Source organism: Pseudorasbora parva, chromosome 2, assembly GCF_024679245.1.
Source record: "Pseudorasbora parva isolate DD20220531a chromosome 2, ASM2467924v1, whole genome shotgun sequence".
Taxonomy (NCBI): Eukaryota; Metazoa; Chordata; class Actinopteri; order Cypriniformes; family Gobionidae; genus Pseudorasbora; species Pseudorasbora parva.
In genome coordinates, this window is record NC_090173.1 from 57,792,380 (window position 1) to 57,815,417 (window position 23,038).

The window sequence follows — 23,038 nt, forward strand, 5'->3', positions numbered from 1 at the left end:
CCCAGAAGCATCGGCAGGAACGTTATGGACTCTCTCTTGTGATCGGTATGTTTATCCATTTTAAACACACAATTTTCAGGTCGGATGTGTTTATTTTATTTTCTGTATTTATTTATTTTATTGAAAAATATTATTTTGTTTGAAAAACGTCGAGTTTTTGAGTAATGTTTTCATTAAACGGATGACAGAAATTGGCTCCGGACTTAACTTAACTTACGTGTTTTTAGAGTTGGTTAGTTGTTATTAACTGGTTAATATTCATGTATTGAATATTTTCATTCAGTTATTTTAGACCTGAGAGGAACTCGTTTTTCTCTTTCAGTCTGTGAGGTAGGGTTGCCACCTTAGGGAACTTAAAACATGTTTTCATAATTTGCATATATATTAAGATTGATACCAATGGACATTACAATAGGATATCTGAAATCAGTGTGAACAGATGCACTCAGTATAATACACAGCTATGACAATGAAAAACAAGCTCAGCTGCTGTAACCTTAGAGGGGAGAAGGATAAGAAATTACAAATTAACTCGAGTAATTTAATAGTGTTGTGAACAAAGATTTTGACTAAAATATTTGTCATTGTTTGCAGTAACACCATCCAAACAGTGAAACCACACCTAAATAACGGTAAATTATATAATATCTACAATCATTTCTTATTTTAATAAAACACTTAACAACATTTTTATTTTTGGTAAGTTAAGTAAATATATTTATGTATTATTCCGTTTTTATATAGTCTATTGGTAATTCTATAGTATTGGATGATGCAATTATTTAAATTTGTTAAGGATAACAAATAGTTGTTTATTTTATTCCTAAAAGGTCCTATTTTGATTAAATATGTATTATATATATATATATATATATATATATATATATATATATATATATATATATATATATATATCTTAGTAATAAGTAATGTTTGAGTCTGACTGTACAACTTAACCTTAATAAATAAATCATACCATAACATCATTAATGTAGCCTACATTATTTCTTAATAGGCAGCATATGAAATCTAACGTTATCAATCAAAAAATTGAGGTGATAAAAAAAAAAAACATTAGACTATCTGCCTCAGGAGATGCTTGAGGTATGAAGAACTGTGTGACCGTGCTTTGATTTCGGTGAGCTCTTGCATTTAGTGAATGTTGCTCTCCCGATGCATGCTGTCTCACATCTGACAGGCCACCGTGCGCCACTGAAAACACTCGCCGACAAATTGTGCAATTGACACTTTCCAGCCAAGTATTTAATTCTTCCCACTCTCGTCTGTACCTCTGCATCGCTTGTGTTTCTTTTCTGAAACTTTTACAGCTGGACGCGGGGGGGAGGAGGAGATGGGGTATTTGGACCTGCCTCCGCCATCGTTTCGAATGGATTCTGCCCATATAGAAAAGAACCGGCGAGGCGGGGTCTCCTCCTCTTCTGACTCTGATTGGCCGTGATTCACGGCCCGTGAACCTGAAATAAACCAATCAAACAAACCAACGACGGCAGCGACCCAATTAGGGGCAGAATAGGACGTGTCTTCACACAATGCGGATGGACCTATGTAAAATACGGGACAAATCGCGTCCCGTATTGCTTTGATACGGGACGCGCCATTTTTCCTGAAAATACGGGACGATTCCGTATTTCACGGGACGGGTGGCAATCCTAGTCTGAGGATAATCGTTTGGTAAACAGCCAGGTTAAACTAATAAAGGGTCATAACATTTACATTTACATTTAATCATTTAGCAGACGCTTTTATCCAAAGCGACTTACAAAAAAGGGGAGAGTAATAGAAGCAACGGAACAGACAAGGCCAACAACCTGTAAGAGCTGTAAGAAGTGTCAGTTAATTAGCACAGTACACAATTTTTTTTTTTTTTTTATAGCCACCTATAACAAAAACACGTACGCAAAATGCCGAACACTGGATTTTGATAGCTATGATAACCCATTAGGACTAAGGCTGTTGCCCCAGCTGTTGTCGTTAATGCAGATTCAGTGGCCCAATGGGTTGGTTTTGTATGGCATTCTAGCTAAACGCGCAGCAATAGCCATCTACAACAAAAACTCACATACGCAAAATACAGTACACCGGATTCTGATAGCTATGATAACTATGTAACACACCCGCCTGAAGGCACAAATCCGGATGAGAGACGTAGATATGATCCGGGAGTGTGCGCTTTTTGGTCAAGTGCAATTGGAAAAGATGTGTCTTAAGATGTTTTTTAAAAATGGCTACAGACTCGGCAGCACGAATAGAGATCGGCAGGTCATTCCACCAGGTGGGAACGGTCCAGGAAAATGTCCGTGAGAGCGATTTCATGCCTCTTTGGGATGGAACCACGAGGCTCAGTGCCTCAGTTACCGAGAGCGAGGCAGTCTCAGTCGAATGGCCGACTTATTTCATTTAGGTTTGTAAACACACAAAGGTGAGTAAATGATGAAATAAATGACATTTGTGTATTTTTTTATTACATTTGTCCCTCTTCATTTATGCACTTCTATGCACCCTTTAGTGTTCAAAGATTACTTACAGTGTAGAATAGCATTGTGTTTTATTTTATTTTTAAATTTATAATAGCATTTTCATGGGTTTGTTTCTTGTTTTTTCCTTCTATTTATTGTTGTAGGTACTTGCAGAGTTTCACAGAATCACAAATCAAAATCTGCTGCAAACATTTTACTCCTCGCTGGATGAACTTACTCCACAGCTTCTGGATCTTTTCAGAGCTAAGGCAGCAAAGAGTGGTGTCAGTGGCAACAAGTTTGCTGCAATACTAAAAGACTACGATGAACAAGTAAGTAGACTTGAGTCTATTGAAGGGCTGTCCAGGATGAGATTGGTGTAAAACAACAAAGCAACACAAATGCAAATCAATTTGTATGATTATGAGTAACTGATGAATTCACATGCTGTAAATCTGATTGACAGGACTCTGCAGGGCAAACTAAGATGGTGGCACCCATCTTGCGTTATAGATCAAGATAAAGATCATTGATAAAGGTTTTTAAATGTCAAAACGCACTCACTTGCACATATTTGAGAATCAGAATATCAGATAGTTGATGACATGGTAAGCAAGATTGTGAATATTTTACACAAAAAAGGAAAAAACAAAACGATAGCAGTCCACCTGTCATACAGTGTTATTGTGGCTGCAGTGTGTTGTGTGACAAACATGACATGTCGCCATAAAAACAATAAGGGCAAACGTCCTTAAATAATGGTCGCCTTAAATAACTCACTCTGGGGGGTCAGCTAGAATATTTTCATCTCGTGCTTGAAAGGGTTAACATATTTTTGATCAAATCTAAGGGTATCTGATCCAAACACAGGCAATGTCCCTTTATCTTTTGAGATGTCTATCAAGTAAGACATTGTGAAAACCATCTACACAACTGCAGTGGTTCAATCTTAGGCCCTGTCCACACGAACACGGGTATTTTCAAAGCCGCAGCTTTTTCTACGCGGTTTGGCTGTTCGTCCACACGCAAACGCTGTATCCGGTTACTAAAACCGGACTTTTTTGAAAACTCCAGCCAGGGTGAAGATTTTTAGAAACTCCGGTTACAGCGTTGTCGTGTAGATGGTGAAACCGGAGATTTCGGCTTTTTAAATTGAAGTGCGCGCCGTTCTCTCCTTTGTTTGATATCAGATTTTCCGCATCTCCTTTTGATTTACGTGAGTCGAGTCTATGCGGTGGACTCCACTAACAGCGCTTATCACATGTATATCCTACAGATACATGTTCAGCTATTTCATTGTATTGAACAAAAGCGCCAGAATGCAATAATACAAAATAGTAAAGCAAGTGTGTGAAGCTATTACAGTCCACTTCGGCCCTGCACCTGTGTATACAGTTACCTGTCACTGAGTCCAAAGCAAAGGAACTTGTAGGAAGTGTTTCACTTGAGCCCATGGCATCCCTCAGTCAGTGCAGTGTGCATCGGTGCAGTGAATGGGACCCATGTGGAAATCAGGCAGCCAATCATAGCGTAGTTTTGCGTTCTCATGTGGACAGATTTTTTTTTTAAACCATGCTTGTGTGGACGCGATTGTTTTTTAAAACGGATGAGGAAAAACTCCGGTAATAAAAATACCCGTGTACGTGTGGACTAGGCCTTAAAAGGGTTAGTTCACCCAAAAAAAAATTCTTCTTAAATTTCTTTCATTAACTCCTCACCCTAATGTCGCTCCACACCGGTAAGACCTCCGTTCATCCTCAGAACACAGTTTAAGATATTTTAGATTTAGTCCGAAGGCTTTCGGTCCTTTGAATGTAAGTGTATGCCCACTTGCTATCCACGTCCAGAAGGTAATGAAAACATCATCAAAGTTTGCCAGTTTGACACGCGATCCGAATCATGACTCATTATTAGGGCTGGGACAACGCGAAAAATACGTTTACGCAAAATATGCGCGTCGATTCGTAAGACTCAAAATAAAAATGGGGCCCGGAGAGTAGTAGCAACCATAGATATACATAATAAAGTATATTATGTAATTAAGTATATTATTTATTATGGATATCTATGGTAGCAACACGAGTGGCTCCTCAGACTTTCAGAAGTGCAAGGCTTGCGGGTTGGCCACAGTCTATGGGGTTGGCGCGCACGGAGCATCGTCTGTGTTAAGAGCGCTTGATCCGTGCGCGCACGCGTTTTGTTGTCACGGCTACATAAACAAATTTCTGCACACAGGAAGACAGATGTTTTGGTAATATTTTATGTATTTTAATCACAAAAACAAACGTTTGCATCAAGTGAAAGCATCGGGCACATTGGCTACCTACATAATAAGCTGTTTTAAATGTTCAATGTCTGATCGCGCTGATGTGACCGAGGGTATCCATCCTCTAAGTGAGCAGTTTCATCCCAGGACTATTCCGGTTTTAAACGGAATATTGGCGCCGCGGATGCGCGTGGCGTTTCTGTTGCGGGTCAGCCACGGGGCTGTGTGGCGTTTCCTCTGCCTTTGGACACTAGAAGCGGGTCTGACGCGGCGCTGCTGCTGCTATTGATTTGGAGGGAAGCCCTATTCCTAATGTTAAACATAAATAGCCTACTGATACAGCAAAGACAACGTCGGCAGTAGCCACATATCTATGGTATTGAGGGCAAAATAGGCTACAGAATATTTCGTTCAGTATTGACAGTTGCAATATTTCAAAATCGATAATTGTCGTTTTTTTATTATTACAATTAGGCCTATATCTGCATTTATGTAAACCTACAGACTTTCAAACATGAAAATGTCATTTAATAATATGTATTCGTGTCAAAATGATATATAAACATCTTTTCCTATGCTATGCGTAAAAAATAGGCGCTCTTCTATTTCCAGCATGCACGCGTTTTCCGCGCGTCACAGGCAGTGTGCAAACTCCAACCTGTTTACATGGGAAAACGGACACGCCACGCAGCCGAGACGCTCACGCTTGCAGTGTGTCCCTGGATTTGATTAACCTACTTGTTAATATTTAATCGATGGGCATAGCCTGTAGGCTGAGTTGCATACATAGAAAAATCGTATATTGTGTTTCTTTGTTGTTGGTTTATACTTATTTATTTGTGTGTGTGTGTGTGTGTGTGTGTGTGTGTGTGTGTGTGTGTGTGTGTGTGTGTGCGTGTGCGTGTGCGTGCGTGTGCGTGTGTGTGTGTGTGTGTGTGTGCGTGTGTGTGTGTGTGTGTGTGTACTTTATGCTTTCAAGGTTTTATTGAATGCATTGCTCTTGTATTGTCTTTTACTTTGGAATTTTAAGAGCAATAAACATATTTGCAATGTTAAGGAATTAGTTTTTTCATTCAGATAATTAAATCAACATGTAGAAATTGCTATTAGGCAATTAATGGGGAGATAATCGAATCGAAACCGAATCGGGCAGGAAAAATTAACCGTTAGATTAATCGATGCACTGAAAAAATAATCACTAGATTAATCGTTTAAAAAATAATCGTTTATCCCAGCCCTACTCATTATCGTTTTAATCTTTATTTGAGAAACACGGAAGAGAAGACGATGCTGAATAAAGTCGTAGTTTTTGTTATTTTTGGACCCAAATGTATTTTGGATGCTTCAAGAGACTCTAATTAACCCACTGATGTCTCATATGGACTACTGTGATGATGTTTTTATTCCCTTTCTGGACATGGACATATGTAGTGTGCATAGACTTGCATACGCTCTCGGACTAAATCTAAAATATCTTAAACTGTGTGTGAAGATGAACGGAGGTCTTACGGGTGTGGAACGACATTAGGGGGAGGAGCTAATGACAGACATTTCATTTTTGGGTGAACTAACCCTTCAATGTTATAAATTGAAGAAATCAATGAAGTGAAAAATGCAAATGAAGAATTACTTTTGTGTGCAAAAAAACAAACAAAAATAATGTCTTTATTCAACAAATTAGTCTGGCCTGTTATTCTGATACCTTGTTTGCTCTGCAGAGCATCAGTGTTTACGTCCAAGTGCTGGCTCTGTAGTCGTAGTGTTTGTTATTTTAGCCGCGGGCGGCTGCCTGGCGTTTTCTCTGTCTTTGCACACCAGAAGCGTGTCTGACGCGGCGCTGCTGCTGGGAAGCCCTATACTTCATGTTAAATATAAATAGATTGCCTATTGATACAGCAAAGAGAACGTCAGCAGTAGCCTATTGACCATACATATATCCATGGTATTGACGGCAAAATAGGCTACAGAATATTTCGTTCTGTATTGACAGGTTTAATATTTCAAAATCGATAATTATGTTGTTTTTTATTATTACAAGTAGGCCTATATCTGCATTTATGTTAACCTAAAGACTTTCAAACATGAAAATGCCATTTATTAATATGTATTCGTGTCAAAATAGCATATAAACATCTTTTCCTATGCTATTTTGCCTAGAAACGCTTCCAACACGCTCGCGTGTCGCGTGAAAAATAGGCGTCTCTTCTATTTGAAGCATGCACGGGTTTTCCGCGCGGCTTGAACCCCGTGTGAGCCGCGCGGCTGACGCAGGCAGTATGCAAGCTCTAACCGGTTAACATGGGAGCCGAAATAAAAACGGACACGCCACGCAGCCGAGACGCTCACGGCACGCTTGCAGTGTGTCCCCGGCCTAATTAACCCACTGATGTCTCATATGGACTACTTTGATGGTGTTTTTATTCCCTTTCTGGACATGGACAGTGGAGGTTTGGAGGATCAACCCTGCAGAAATTAAAAATAAGTAAATGAATGAATAAATAAATAAATAAATATACACATAGATAAATGAATGTAATAATAAGAAAATAACAGAATAAACTACTTGATGAAATATGAAATATGATTCCTTTTTAATAAAAAAATTGTATTATCTGTCCCTTAATTTATTATTTTCTGCTTTTATAAAAAAAATATTTTTAACTTTTATTTATTTATTTTATTAATTTTTATATTTATTTATTTATGCATTTATTTATTTTTTACATTTATTCCCACATGTATTTATTTTTACATTTATTGATCGATTGATTCATTTCTTTTTATTTTTCCATGAATTATTATTTATTTATTTATTTTCCAAAATAAAATAATCTATCAACAAATGTAAAAATAACTACATATGGTAATAAATCAATGTAAAAAAAACAAAACATGAATGGATAAATAAATAAATATAAAAATAAATGTAAAAATAAATACTAAAATTAATACACAAATAAATAAAAGTTAAAAATATATTTTTTATAAAAGCAGAAAATAATAAATTAAGATATAATTCAACATTTTATTTGATTAAAAATGAATCTTTTATTTTATCAAGTCTTTTATTCTGTTATTTATTTTCCTATTATCACATTTATTTATCTATTTATATTTTTATTAATTTACACACACACACACACACACACACATATATATATATATATGTATATATGGAGGGAAAGAAAGCTCTCGGACTAAATATAAAATATCATAAACTGCGTTTTGAAGATGAACAGAGGTCTTATGGGTGTGGAAGAACATTAGGTTATGTAATGAATTACATAATTTTCATTTTTGGGTTAATTAACCCTTTAAGGTTGAACCACTGCAGTCATGTAGAGGGTTGTAACAATGTCTCTAATACCCTTATGGACCTCAAAAGATGCAGTGACATTGCTGCCTATGTGTGGATCAGATACCCTCGGATTTCAACACAAATATTTTCATTTGTGTTCTGAGGACAATTAAAGGTCCTATGGGTTTGGGACGACATGAGGGTGAGTAATTAATGACAGAAATTTCATTTTTGGGGAACTAACCCTTTAAAACTTAAGTTTCTGGTAATTATTGACTTTCCCTGAGCTGAAAGATTCCTTGCAATATCTCTGTTCCAAATGTGTTTAAATGTAAGGTAGGTTTATATTAACATGCTGGTAAGTTAAGTAAAAATGACTAAATGTTTATGTTTAGATGAATTGTTTAAAAAGAGAGAGTGTAGAAAGTGAGAGTGGGTAGAAAATCTTGTAAAACTCATCTCTCTTACCTTGTACTTATCTATTTGCCCTATATGATTTCCCTGTTATACAGTCACAAATGCTGACGTCGGCGCGGGCTTTTCGGCCCAAGTATGGGCTGCTGGGCACATGCTGACGTCGACCGCTCCAAGCGATTCTCGATATATATTCATGACATGAAGCTCATTCAGTCCAATCCCTGCGCTGTAGTATTCATACAAGATAATGTAGTTAATATGCATGAGACAGTCACCTCTTCAGGCTCGTCTTCCATCATTATTGTAGAGACATGGTGGGGAAGTTTTGGAAGCAGCGTGCGGAAAAGTCAAGGAGGAAAGCTAGGCGTTGTGCTGATATGAAGTAACGTAAAGGGCGCCGAGCGAGCTGTAACCGGCGCCGTCTGTGGAACCCTTTGCTACAAAGGCTCGGTAAAGTAGAATTCACCTGAGGAATCGCACGCCGAACCTGCAAACGTTGACTATCTAATTTATGTCAGGAGTGCAAAATAACCAATCTGTAGGCTAATGAACAAAAGCCACGTCCTCTCCGTTTTATTTGTGGTCACAGCCATGCACTAAAGCGCATGTGTTCGGGCTCTTAGTGAAACAGTGTGATTATTTGGACAGATATAGATTTAGCTGCCGAGTGATAGACAGCGCGGATCGTCACGGCACCCCAGCGCGCGTCGCTCTGTGCTTCAGATGCGCGGTCGAGACTAGCCTCAAACCCCTTCGCTTTTCCCCCGATCTAGAATTGCACATCTCTGTTGTATCGCATGTTGGGTGGTTCACGTTCTCTTATCACGTCGGCGCGTTGTTCATCTTGCCAAACAGCGTGCATATTTGGAGAAATATAGTTTTATCACGTTTGCAAAATATTTTGTCATGCAGAATAACATTAATTTTCATTTCTCACTGAATTATGCTGGTTTGAAGAGCTGAATGATTTGCGATCTCTGCTGCACGCCACTCACTACTTGATTAAACTACTTGATTCATAATTATTACTTGTACCATCTTTACATGCTTACATACTTTTTCAAGACTGAAAATATTTTGGATCATCATTTAGATCATTGGATTTACTAGACTTTGATGGATGAACAAAAATGAAAACAATTAAAAATATAAAATGATGTCATTAACTCCTCCCCCTAATGTCGTTCCACACCCGTAAGACCTCCGTTCATCTTCACACACAGTTTAAGATATTTTAGATTTAGTCCGAAGGCTTTCGGTCCTTTGAATGTAAGTGTATGCCCACGTGCTGTCCACGTCCAGAAGGTAATGAAAACACCATCACAGTAGTCCATATGAGACATCAGTGGGTTAATTAGAGTCTTTTGAAGCATCCAAAATACAGTCCCTGACAAAAGTCTTGTCGCTTGTGTACAAATTGACCTAAAGTGCCGCTGAAATATATTTCTAATCAAGATTTTTTTATAAGAAATGGCTCATTTTAATCCCACCAGCTTTTGTGATAATGTTTCAGTGAAAAACTAAACTTTCAAAAAGTATTCTAATATTCACAGCTTGGTAAAGCCCATTAAGTCAATTTTTGCAAAGACATAAGTGTTGTCGCCTTGTCATATGAGCTTCCCCTGTGACTAATATTGGATCAATTAGGTCTCAAGTGTGTATAAAAAGAACCCCAGTACACTAGACCTTCACATCAACTGCAACTAGACCTCTGCAAACATGCCTAAGATTCACCCTGAGACTAAAGTTTTGATTATCAAGAGGCTGAAGACCAGATCCACTGCTGATGTGGCAGACACCTTCAATGTGTCTCAGCGTCAAGTACAGAGGATAAAAAAAAGATTTGAAGAGACTGGAGACGCTTTTGACAAGCCCAGGTCAGGCAGACCCCACAAGACAACTGCTCGAGAGGACCGTTTGTTGGCTCAAATATCCAAGGCCAGCCCACTTTCCACTGCAGCAGAGCTCCACGAGACCTGGTCACCTGAAGTCCCTGTGTCAACCAGAACAGTTTGTCGGATTCTGTCTCGAAATGGCCTCCATGGTCGAATCAGTGCCCAGAAGCCAGTACTAAACAAAAGACAATTGAAAATCCGTGTGGCATTTGCCAAGGCCCACAGCCTGCTAGAAGGATGGACGCTGGAAAAGAAGCAGAAGGTGGATTTTTCAGATGAATCTTCTGTTGAATTACACCACAGTCGCCGCAAATATTGCAGGAGACCTACTGGTGCTCGAATGGATCCGAGATTCACCCAGAAAACAGTGAAGTTTGGTGGCGGAAAAATCATGGTCTGGGGTTACATCCAGTATGGGGGCGTGTGAGAGATCTGCAGGGTGGAAGGCAACATCAATAGTCTAAAATACCTAGAAATCTTAGCTCCCTCTTATATTCCCAACCATAAAAGAGGCCAAATTCTGCAGCAGGACGGTGCTCCATCGCATACTTCCATCTCCACATCAAAGTTCCTCAAGGCGAAGAAGATCAAGATGCTCCAGGATTGGCCAGCCCAGTCACCAGACATGAACATCATTGAGCATATGTGGGGTAGGATGAAAAAGGACGCATGGAAGACGAATCCAAAGAATATTGATGAACTCTGGGAGGCATGCAAGACTGCTTTCTAAGCTATTCCTGATGACTTCATCAATAAATTGTATGAATCCTTGCCAAACCGCATGGATGCAGTCCTTCAAGCTCATGGAAGTCATACAAGATATTACATTTGGATCTCACAGCACCACAACTTAATTTGCTGACATATTTTTGTATTTGCAGTAAATTTGTTCAATTTCTGTATAGGCGACAAAACTTTTGTCTTGCCAAAATTTGACCTTTCTGTCTTGATTAAATGATTTAATATTTATTTCAGTGCATTAAACATCATTTGGGAGGGTTATATCTTCTAATATGAGCTATTTCTAACACCAATGAATTAATTAAAAGTCAGGTTAACATCAGGTATTTCTAGAAAATAGATAAGCGACAAGACTTTTGTCAGGGACTGTACATGTGGGTCTAAAAATAACAAAAACTACGACTTTATTCAGCATTGTCTTCTCTTCCGGTTTTGTTTTCAATCCGCGTTCGGAGCTCCACAGTGACGCTGCTGAAGTATCCCTTAAATTAGATAGCTGTCTATGGAGGGGTCAGAGAGCTCTCGGATTTCATCAGAAATATCTTAATTTGTGCTCTGAAGATGAACGAAGGTCTGATGGGTTTGGAATGACATGAGGGAAAGGAAATAATGACAGAATTTAAAATTTTAGGTGAACTAACCCTTTAAAATGATAGTTCACCTGAAAATGCAAATGTGATGTTTGTCTGCTGACCCCCAGGGTGTCCGAGATGTAGGTGTGTTTGTTTCTTCAGTCGAACACAGATGAAGATTTTTAACTCCAACCATTGCTCGTATAATGCGTGTCAATGGGATGTTTTCTATGAGAGTAAAAAACAGACATATGAATCCATATTAAACCCTGTGGCTCGTTGAGACACATTGATGACTTAAGAGACATCAGACAGAAACGATCGCTTTCTGCCAGAAACACAACAGTATTTGTGTTTAAACTCAAATTAATAAACTTAAATGAGACAAGGGAAAGACAGTTTAAAGCAATGATGAAATGATGCAAATATGAACAATATTTATTGAAAATCATATCACAAAAGGTTCTGTCATAAAACAGAAGTGTGCTCTTCAGTCCAAATGCATCACATTTCAAAACAGACTTGTACTTTCCCCATGAAATATGTAATCTCTTGCTCATTTCTTAAGTGCTGTCCAAATAACATTAAAACATTAAGACGTACACTTCCCATTAAATGTCAACTCTTAAGATTTTAACAGACTTCCCAAACATTTTTAAACAAAATGATTGTGCTGTGCAGTCCAAATAGCATTAAAACGATTTCATCACACATCCACCATATCCAAGAAATGAACTATTCCTTTAAGACTTTAACAGACTTCTCAAACACAGATAATTTAAAACAAAATCATTGTGCTGTGTAGTCCAAATAGCATTAAAACAATTTCATCACACATTTCTATTCTATATCAACAAATATTTCTTTGAAACTTTAAAGGGGCGGTGAAATGCTGTTTCATGCATACTGAGCTTTTTACACTGTTAAAAACTTGGATTCTCATCCTTAACATAGACAAAGTTTCAAAAACGAATGTTGGACGTTTGATGGAGTATTTCTGTGTCAAAAATACTCCTTCCGGTTTCTCACAAGTTTTGGAGAGTTTTTTTTCGAGTATGGCTCGGCTTGACGTTAATAGCGGAAGGTCCTTGTATGGGCCGTACGGCTCTTCTCCCGGTAGGGTGCGCGCGCGACTAGAGCGAGAGAGGAAATGCACGCCCCATCAACAATGCTCTCAGCTGCAGATCCAGTCGTCCGTGAACACTAACGTCGGTTATAGTCCGCGCCGGGCTCTACTTCATTCCTCCACTTTGACATCAAGCGACTTCAACGCTTCAGCACAGCCTTCCGGGAAGGCAGCGCTGCATTTGAACCGATTTGAATGCAGAAATGACGGGAAGCTTCACAACATCGCTTCAGTTGCAATGCAAAGTGGATCTCCACACTCCAAGAAGTATGTTTTTGACGGAGCGGTCCCAGCGATAAAGGTTCGGTCCTGCTTTGGAATCAGGCGGTGAGTAAAACTGCTTCAAATGTCTGTGCTGTTGCTTATCGTCGCGTGAGTAAACATCAGTAAACGACGCGATCGCGTGCTTCGTCATTCAAATGCGCTAACGGTTACTCCATTGTTGTTCTATATATAACGTTACACTAGTCTGACGTGCAAAACCGTTTTGCTTGCTACTGCTAAGGTTTAGTCACATACAATAGTCCATAAACCGAATCATGTCCTCATAAACTGCGAGTAAAGACACACAAATGTTGACAGGCCACTAAATACAGTACATACCACAGAGACGGACGTCCTGCTGTTGTTGTTTCTCCTGTTCAATTTATTTCAGCCTGGATCATTATCTGTATTAGCTGAGATCGATAACAAGGGTTTCTCCACGCTTGAGGACATCACCGCTTTGCGCTCGTCATTCTTTAGCTCCGCCCACACGATACACCTCCAGGCGCTCGTTTTTTTCCGGAAAGACTCGGTACAGCCCAGGATCAATTATCAATTAAGATCCTGGATTAATGTTAATGAATACGGTACATGGAGAGAAGGTCAGAACAGGTGTGGGGTGTAGGGCTGGGCGATATGGCCCAAAAAAATTATCACGATATAATTTAGCATATCAGTCGATATCGATAAATGTAAAATCTTTATTTCTTTAAAGTTTAAAGGCATATTTTTGCTCCTGAGTGAAATATGTAGAAAACAAACAGTTAGCTGTGGTTTTAAAACTAACCTTTATTTTCAAAACATGACAAACACTTCCCAAACAAGTGAAAAATGTATTTAAACTGAGGTAGATTTATTTATTAAAATCTTAACTGTGGTCGGCATTATTTTACTCAACACTATATATCAATAATATCAATATACAGGGCTTGACATTAAGCATGTTCATGTGCTTGTCCTTCGAACAAGTAAATCGTTCAAGCTTGTCCAAGTAAAAAATTAGCTTGTCCAGAAAAGTGTGTGTGTGTGTGTGTGTGTGTGTGTGTGTGTGTGTGTGTGTGTGTGTGTGTGTGTGTGTGTGTTGTAAATATAATTTATTCTGAAGCATTATTCTCACCAGTGTTCAGTCAGCTTTGACATATTTAAATCTGCATATTTGTGTTTTTTATTTTTATTGAATCATTTGAAATTTGTGATATTTTCACCTTTTATAAAGGGCATTTTCCCTTAATCTTATTAAATATAGGCTAAGCTTCATGTTTCATTTTATATTTGTAATTTTGATCAATACATTAAATTAAAATAAGACACTATAAGGGCTGTTACCAATCAAAATAAAAAATTTACACTGAAAAATTACAACAGCATTAAATAATGTTTTGAGATTTGTAGTTTTGAATAGACAAATAAGACATGTTGGAAAGTATGTTTAAAGATCAAATTAAACCACCAGTAGGTGGCAGCAGGTGGCCGTCTTAATGAGCGAGTCATTGAGTCGTTCATTCAAACGATTCATTCAAACACTGAATCGTTCATTTACCCACGTTGCTGTGAGACGCGTTGCGGTTCTGCTGTGAACGATTTTCGCAGCTGAAATAGAACAAACGCTCAATATTGCATTATATATATTTAATTGTGTAAGTAAAACACTAAAAACGCAAACGGGCAAAAAAAAGCGTTTTAAGAAACATTTTGAGGCCCCTTCTCTTGCCTCACAGTGGATTGGTCCACCGTGCATCTCACCGACACACAAACACACCTCACCGACAGTGGGCTGGTCGGGAGAGAGAAAAGTTCAGTATTTGTGGATCTCCAGTAAGGGCTGTCTAGTCTTTTTTATTAATTTTAAACAGCAGATGACATTATTTCTCTTTTGATACAGGCGATGCGGAGTCATGAATACACCACCAAAGACAAACAATTATGATAGCGATGTACAAGTCCGATGTTTTAGTGATTATAGTTTGGTAACGTTAGCTTGTTGTAAGTCACCTACTACAACTAAAAAGATAATAAGCCGGTGTGTGAATGTAGTTAATGTAGATTCACCGCTGTGTTGGGCTCAATGTTATATGGAAGAACTTTGAAGAAACACGACAGTTTAATAATTAAATTCCGTGTGGTGAACGTGAATCTATGATAAGCAGCCCACGCACGTCGCTCTGTTTTATGTCGGATGGGATCGCTAAAATATCTCCAAACCACTGAAGTTGAGGGAACTAACTTGTCAACGATATCTGTGTCCTCCGAGCTGGTCGTGAGCGCTGCATTTTCTTCACTATTGCTCTTTTTTAATCGCTCCACTTAACTCCGATCCTCCAAGCTTGTCAGCCACAGACTGTAAACATTACCACGTGCAGCACCCAGAAGCCCGGTCTGCAATAAGCATGCGCAGCATTACGCATAGCGCGTATATCGAGAATTTATCGACCTGTTGTTATCGTTTTATCGAGGAAAATTATATCGTGATAATTATCGTTATCGTTTTATCGCCCAGCCCTAGTGGGGTGTGAGACCCGGTTTTTCTGTAATAAAACTCATTCAGGTCCTCAGCCAGTTGTTGATTCAACACAGTGCTGGAGGATAGTGTCTTGTAATTGGTGATGTCTTTCAGGCCTTTCCACACTGACGCAGGGTCGTTGGCTGAAACATTTTTTTTTAGCTTTCAGTGTAGTTTCTCCCTGATCTCCTTTGCCAGTGTGTTTTTGGCGTGATTATGCAAAACCCTGTCCCACCCGCTGCCTTCATCCTTTGGCCCGATGAAGCTGTATGAATTTTGCTGTGAACCATGGTTTTTCATTGTTTTATGTTAAATGAGTTCAGGTAAGAATGCACATATCCTCACAGAAACTGATATATAATGTCACAGTATTCTGTGAGCTCGTCTAGATCAGTAGCAGCAGCTTCAATTAATCCAGGATCTTCTTGCTGTGAGGAGCCAGAGTTTCCCACTGAGACACTGTGCTGCCCTTAATCACAGATATAAGACACACTTTGACTATTTCTGTGAGAGTCAGACGTCTACAGAAGCTCTTACTGAGAATTAACAGAGGTTTAGATGTTGAGGATTTATGGTTCATTTGAAGTCACCATTGTGGAGGGAAGCGTTTGCTTTAGTTGTGCTCTTGGTCCCTGTACGTGTGTTAGGGTTTCTTAGGCTGCTGTAACTGTGTGTGTGAAACACAATAGTTGTGGCTGAGAAAGCAAAGCTAAAGTGACATCAGCTCCTTGTTGATGATAACTAAATCATCAGAAACTAAATCATCAGAAACTAAATCATCTGATGTTGTTTTTTGAGTTCTTGTTTGGCACAATAGTGATTTGCTAATAGCCTCTATAATTGTGTGAATCTGAAGTATTGGCACCAATAGCAATAAAATGGCCACCTATCCTGAAGGATGAGAAAAAAAGTATGTGCACCCAATGTTTTGAGAAAATATTTCACATGGTCACACACAGACATCAAGATTTGGCCCATGATTCACAACAACGGTGACAATCAAATCAAGCATCAGTTTTATACTATGAAGCCACCCATCATGCATTGCAGCATGAAGCTTTTTTTTGTCACCGTTGTGAATCATAGGCCAAATCTTGATGTCTGTGTGTTTATATTATGTGTTTATAATATTTTCTCAAAACGTTGGGTGCATGTACTTTATAATCCTTCAGGATAAAGCTATTGGTGCCAATACTGCAGAGTCACAAGATTATAGAGACTATAAACAAATGACTATTGTGTTAAACAAGAACACAAAATCAGATGCTCACTTTCTGATGATTTAGTTATTATCAACAAGGAGCTGACAACACCTGGGGGCTGTTCCATAAACCAAGATTAGAGTATAAGCCAGGCTTATTTCAAACTTAAAAAAGTTAAAACTCAGTTTCCCTGACAACTTATGCTGCCAAATTAACCTGGTCCGGGGCAGGCTAACTGTCAGGCTAAAGCCCTATTCGGACGGGATTAGATTAACATGGGGACATGGGGGTAAAGTCATTTTACCTCAGGACGTCTGTAATATTAATGGCCAATTCGCACGGGATAAGATATCTCAGTAAAACTAGCAGAAGTGGGAGGAGTAACTCGCTTTACGCACCTCCTAGACGTCATGTGCGTATGACGTTACCGTTATCACGTGAGCAAACACACAACCTGAGCGCCAGTCTGAATGCCGTCTCCAATATATATGTGTGTTTTAATAAACAGTTAGGTCCAGTCTAACGATTCTGATTGGATTGTGTTGGTAATAGACACTTTCCTAGAGCTAAAATGTGTTGTGCCTCTAATAAGTGCTTTTGATCTTCTTTTTGCTTTAAATGGTATGCGGAAAATACTGGACGTTTGCCACAGAGTTGTCCTACCACCTACAACGCAACCGAATGCTTCAAGCGCCTCCAAGTTCACAAAATGCGCTTTTTTAACTTATAAACAGGAAATGATGGAATTTTACCATACATTTTTCATTTTTCCAGACCTTTTTCCAGAAGGTAAAAGTCTCGGTAATCTTTACTGACATTGATTACAGTAATGATTACCGAGATGGCACATTCGGACGGGACTAAAATCACAGAGAACCTCTGGTTATAATGACTTTACCCCCACGTCCCCATGTTAAACTAATCCAGTCCGAATAGGGCTTATGTCTGAGTTCAGGCTTAACGAGCATACCATTCATGACACCGGCTGGTATTTCAATGTCATTTTATTTTACTTAACCACTATTAATAAAAATAAAAATGAATTAAATGAATAAATAAATAAGGAAATGTACTTTACTAATAAATTTAAGAAATTATAAGGTATAAATACACTAAGAAATGTTTAAAACTTGTGTGTTTAATTGGTAATTAATTATTTAAAAGTATATAAATAGGGAGCTGAACTCGTTTCCAAACTTAACCATGGCGTGTCCTTTCATAGATGAGGTGGTGGATGAGGGAGCTATAGTCTTGCGGAGGGCATTTCAAAGAGACAGAGCTTTCAGAGACAGGTCAGACCCATTGGCTTTTAATGACTTTGTGAATAGGAAATCAGTACACAGCATCAATGTACAGGTACGGTCCCACTGAGATGATATTGAAGGCTATGCTCTAGCACTGAGTGTTCTGTACTAAGTTGGGCACCAGTGTTTAGTTCATTGCAATTAAAATGTAGTGACCTACAGGTTTAATTTCTTTTAGATGATTAGTGATGCAGATTGCATCATCACAAATGTAGAGGCCAAATGGCCAGGCTCTGTGCATGACTCCAGAATCTTTAGAGCCTCATCTCTCTACCAGCAACTAGCAAGAGGTATGCTAGTCTTTAAAAAAAGAAAAAAAAGAAAAAAAACTATTATATATCTATATATTCCTTCTGTCTATGCAGGAGAATTCTCAGGAGTTTTGCTAGGAGACAAGGGATACCCATGCCTGCCTTACCTCTTGACTCCCTATCAGGAGCCCCAGACAGAGGCACAGCACCACTACAACATTGCACATGCACACACAAGAGATGGCATTTGGGCTGATAAAGTCAAGGTTTCAGTGCCTGAAGCACCTCAGAGTGACTCCACCTAGGGCATGTGACATTGTAGTTGCTTGTGTAGTGCTCCATAACATTGCTTGTATGAGGAGAGAGAGGCAACCAAGGATTGTTGAAGAGGAAGACTGGGGCAATGAAGCAGTATTGGAAGAAAACGAAACTTATACGAGACGCATATGCAAATAATTATTTTGCTTAATATGGTCTAAACCATGTGTAGCCTTTAATTTTCCAATGGCCCCTAAACTTTCTCCTTAGTTGAACAAACACACACAGAAGTCAAAGCAGTTAATGTGATTTGTCTTTATTCAGAGTGAATCTGCCTGTTAGGGGTGAAAACATACAAATAAATGTTGTGGAAAGTGATCAAAAAGGTCATGTTTTTTTTTTTTTTCCTTTTTTAAAAATGGTAGCTCTACTTGCATTTTTCTGTAGCTGTTGAATTTCCAGCTCCAACTTCCTCATTTTCAGTTTTTTATACTGGATGTCCATATCAGTCGCTTCTATTTGTTTAAGGAGGTAGCGTTTATACACTCCTTTTATGTTTTCTGGGTTCTGTAGCAACATAGATTTAAGTTATTTCATTGAATACGCTTGTCACATTGTTTTCATTTCTTAATACTCACTTTGTCACATGTGGTCCCAGACTGAGAAGGCTCTAGAACAGTCTCAGCATCCTGAACGCATTATGATCATTTTATCACACAAGTACACTTTTTAATATTCAATACAGTATCGCATGGAAGCTGTGACTACCTCAGGCCTCCTTGAACATACAGACACAGTCTCCTCACCCTCCTCAACTGATGAGCCTTGTCCCTGTGACCACTGATTAAACTCATTAGCTTACATAACTGATTTAAAAGGTCTCATACTCACAGGCAACATAATGTCTGGTGGATCCATAAAGCATACAGAATCTTGATAGAAAAAATATATATTTTTTGTTACCAAAATGCACCATTACAGTAGCACAAGTACCTCTACGGGACATTACTGCTATGATGTACTTAGACTTACAATGCCTAAGGAAAAAGGAAATCAGTTAGCCAGGAAGGAATAATTATAATAAAACACACACCTTTTATATACTCACTCCTTATACTATGTGATATCATTTTAGATGATCCCCAGATCTGCCAGGTTCTTTTTCCTTCACTTTAGTTGCTGCTGCGTGAAAGCAATTAACGTTACTGTTATTCACACACAAACTTTGCAATGTATTGTGACACATATTCAAGGTTGATAAAGTATTTTAAATACTTTGCACTGCTACTTACGCATTGAGACGGTCAGTAATTTCCTGCCAACCTTTCTCTCTTGCTTTATTTATTGCCGCTGTATTGCCTTTTTTGGTGATGGCATCTTTAAATTCTTCATGTTTCCAATAGCAAGCGCTGTTCCGTTGCCGTGAACATCGCTGCTCTATCTTTCCCTTTTGTTGCCATGGTAGCCCACAGTAAATCGATTGACCCATGCTTGACTTTTCAGGACTTTTAAACAATGGCGTGCACGCGCAATTATCTAGACTATTTAAACCTGACTCAAATTAGTAAGATCACATGATCCTCAGCTTACTGTTATGGAGCCAATTTAAGCGCGGATGTTTAGCTTGGCTCATTCAAGTCAGGTTTTGGACTTGAATCCCCGCTTTTCTAAGCGGCTTTTATGGAACAGCCCCCAGGTTTTATGTCATACCAGAGTCCTGCACGGGTCCATCCCAGACCCGTTAATATTTGCCCGTTACCCGATCCGTGCCCGCAATAAATCACACACGCTAAAATCATTCCAATGAAAATGCTTTATTTTTATTTTTTTATCTTGCACCTCTCTCAACATCACAACAGCGTCATGAATGGGCTATAGAAACAGGCTAAAGTGCCTTTATAGACTCGCTGTCAACAATTTTAAATACTCCACTCATCAACTTTCTTTTTACTTCATCCATTGCTAATCCTGCAACGCTCGCTCCATCTGGGCTACGAGAGGCATCAACAAAAGTCGCAGTGGTGGTGACGTGATGGATCAAATGGCATATCGTTGTTGCGTGTGTGTGTAATGGTAAATTGGACATAGAAATTGTAATACAGTATGTTTGGGGGTTGAAGAAGGATGACCGGATGGTTTTTCCAGAACCAGCGAACATTTAAAAGACTTAACCAAACAAAGCGAAAGTAATGCGGACCCTCACGGACATCTGCCACGCACGTAAAATCCAGGTCTGGTGATATCTCGTCCTTATATGCCGCCGAGCTCCTTCATGAGAAGATTTGAGACCGGTGTGGCTCACAGGTGACGCTCATTCACCATCACGCCCCAGTCTCGCTCGCTCCTTCCACCTCGCCACAGCACAGAAAAATATTACACATATTTTTCATCTGCGCTTCTACTCGCACGCACCCCCGCCCGTGTATTTTATAAATGTCACAATCCACCCGTTTTAGCCACTTTTATGCCCGCGGGCACCCGACTCGTTGCAAGACTATACTGGCAGTGAAACAGCGGGAAACACTCACACACACACATAATTTCCAGGCATGTTCTATCTAATGCATCAACGCTGCGCAGACCAACCCGCATATGATATCCAAATACTTCGCGAGCGATTCAAAAGCATAAGGAGTCATTTGCTCTTGTTGTTACTTTGATGTCATACGGCGATGTCACAGCGCAAATGCATCTCGAACGAGCCTTCCATCAACAATGCCGAACGTTGCGTTACTATTGATTCGACATCGTAAATCATCGGCATCAAAACACAGCGAATCCAACACATTCATGCAGTTTGCAGTAATTTGTATAGACGATGATTATAAACGAGCAGAAAGTTTGTGTTCATCTTGCTGACCCCGCCCCCAGCGCCTGACGTAAGCGGTTCTTACTTGTAGCCCAGCAATGTTTTGGTGCTACTGAAGAACACTTTTCCTGGCTCGGAGCTGGTGCTTTGGCTGTGGAAACACAAAGACCCGATTTGAAACTAGGCTCTGATTCTGCCTTGGTGGAAAAGGGGTATATGAGATCACTTACATTTTATTTTAATTTTATTTTACACTTCTCTTTATGTGTTTTTGACCTACCGTAGCTTCTGTTTGTTCACCAGGCTTATGCAGCAAAAAGCATGCTTGTTTTTATTTCAAATCACACAAACCGCAACAATTATTTTAATATCAGTGTTAGGTAAGAGTAATATGTGTGCATATAATTTATGTTAGTTTATTATAAACAGCCACTTTTAAAAAATCATGTGAAATGTAATCTTTTTTATCCATTTGAATTCTATCAATAAATAATTAGTTTGAAGAGGTGTCATACGTGATCTTTGCAAACACAGTGCATGACCTTGTTTAAAGCCCATGTTATAGAAAACAATTAAAAGTATTAGGATATAATAGGTTATAATAGGATATAATTTTTAATTATGTGCAAATGTATTTTTTGCAGCTCAAAATTTTGTAAGTTCAGAAGACCAGTATTTAATTAAAGATATAATATATGATTTGGTTTTTACTTATTTTTCACAATAAAGTGATATATATTTGTGATAGCCTATGATATGAAAGGGTTAAATTATAAAAAAAACAAGAGACAAGGTGAGAGACCCCCTCCACACACACACACACACACACACACACACACACACACAGCTTTACAGAGACTGTGCTATAATTATAGCTGTGATATAATAAAATTTGTGGTATTTTTGCTAGAATAATATGTGTGGTGGCTCTGAGTTGTCAAAATGTCTCTCAAAATGCGTTTTTACGGATGTAAAATCGAACCTGTTCTGAATTTTTTTTGACGAAACTTTCGGAGCCAGTGTGCAAGCGTGATTGACATAACGTGAGGTCAAATTTATTTTTTGACGTGCGTAAATTTTGCATGCGAATTTCAGATTCAGTGTGCAAAGGCCTTAAGTCTATTTCAATTTATTTTAGAGGTAAGACCAAGCGGTGGTTTATTGATCTTAAAGGTCACCCAGTCTATTGTACCATTACAAAAATGTTACTGCAATCCAAACAGGTTGAAATAGGTTGTATCTTTACTTTTCACTTAAATAGAGTGATTAATCGTGCTCCTGGACTGAAGCTGGTGGTGGAAACACTAAAAAGATCCCTGAAGCCCATTGGGAACATTGTTCTGATCTGCTGCGCCTTCTTTATATTCTTTGGCATTCTTGGAGTTCAGGTAATTGCTTCAGTTGCAACACACTACGTGCTTTTCAACAGAAATATGAGTTTGTTTGTTTTTTTGATAACAGTATTGATATTATCTATCACAGCTCTTCAAAGGAAAATTTTTCCGTTGCGAAGGTTTCGACACCAAAAACATCACTAATAAGGTTGATTGTGATGATGCAGGATACAAATGGACTCGAAGAAAGTACAACTTCGATGACTTGGGACAGGTAATTGTTATTCACTACACATTATTCATTGGTTTGACATACTGAAGCAT

At 38.7% G+C, this 23,038-nt stretch overlaps 1 protein-coding gene across 1 annotated transcript in view; it reads left to right on the forward strand.

The window, feature by feature from the left end:
* LOC137047676 (voltage-dependent T-type calcium channel subunit alpha-1G-like) overlaps positions 1-23,038 on the forward strand; it is a 35,256-nt gene continuing 12,218 nt past the window's right edge. The window contains 4 exon segments of the mRNA XM_067425502.1: positions 1-45; positions 2,253-2,809; positions 22,642-22,768; positions 22,863-22,988. Coding sequence (XP_067281603.1) covers positions 2,802-2,809; positions 22,642-22,768; positions 22,863-22,988 — 261 coding nt within the window. The 5' untranslated portion in view covers positions 1-45; positions 2,253-2,801.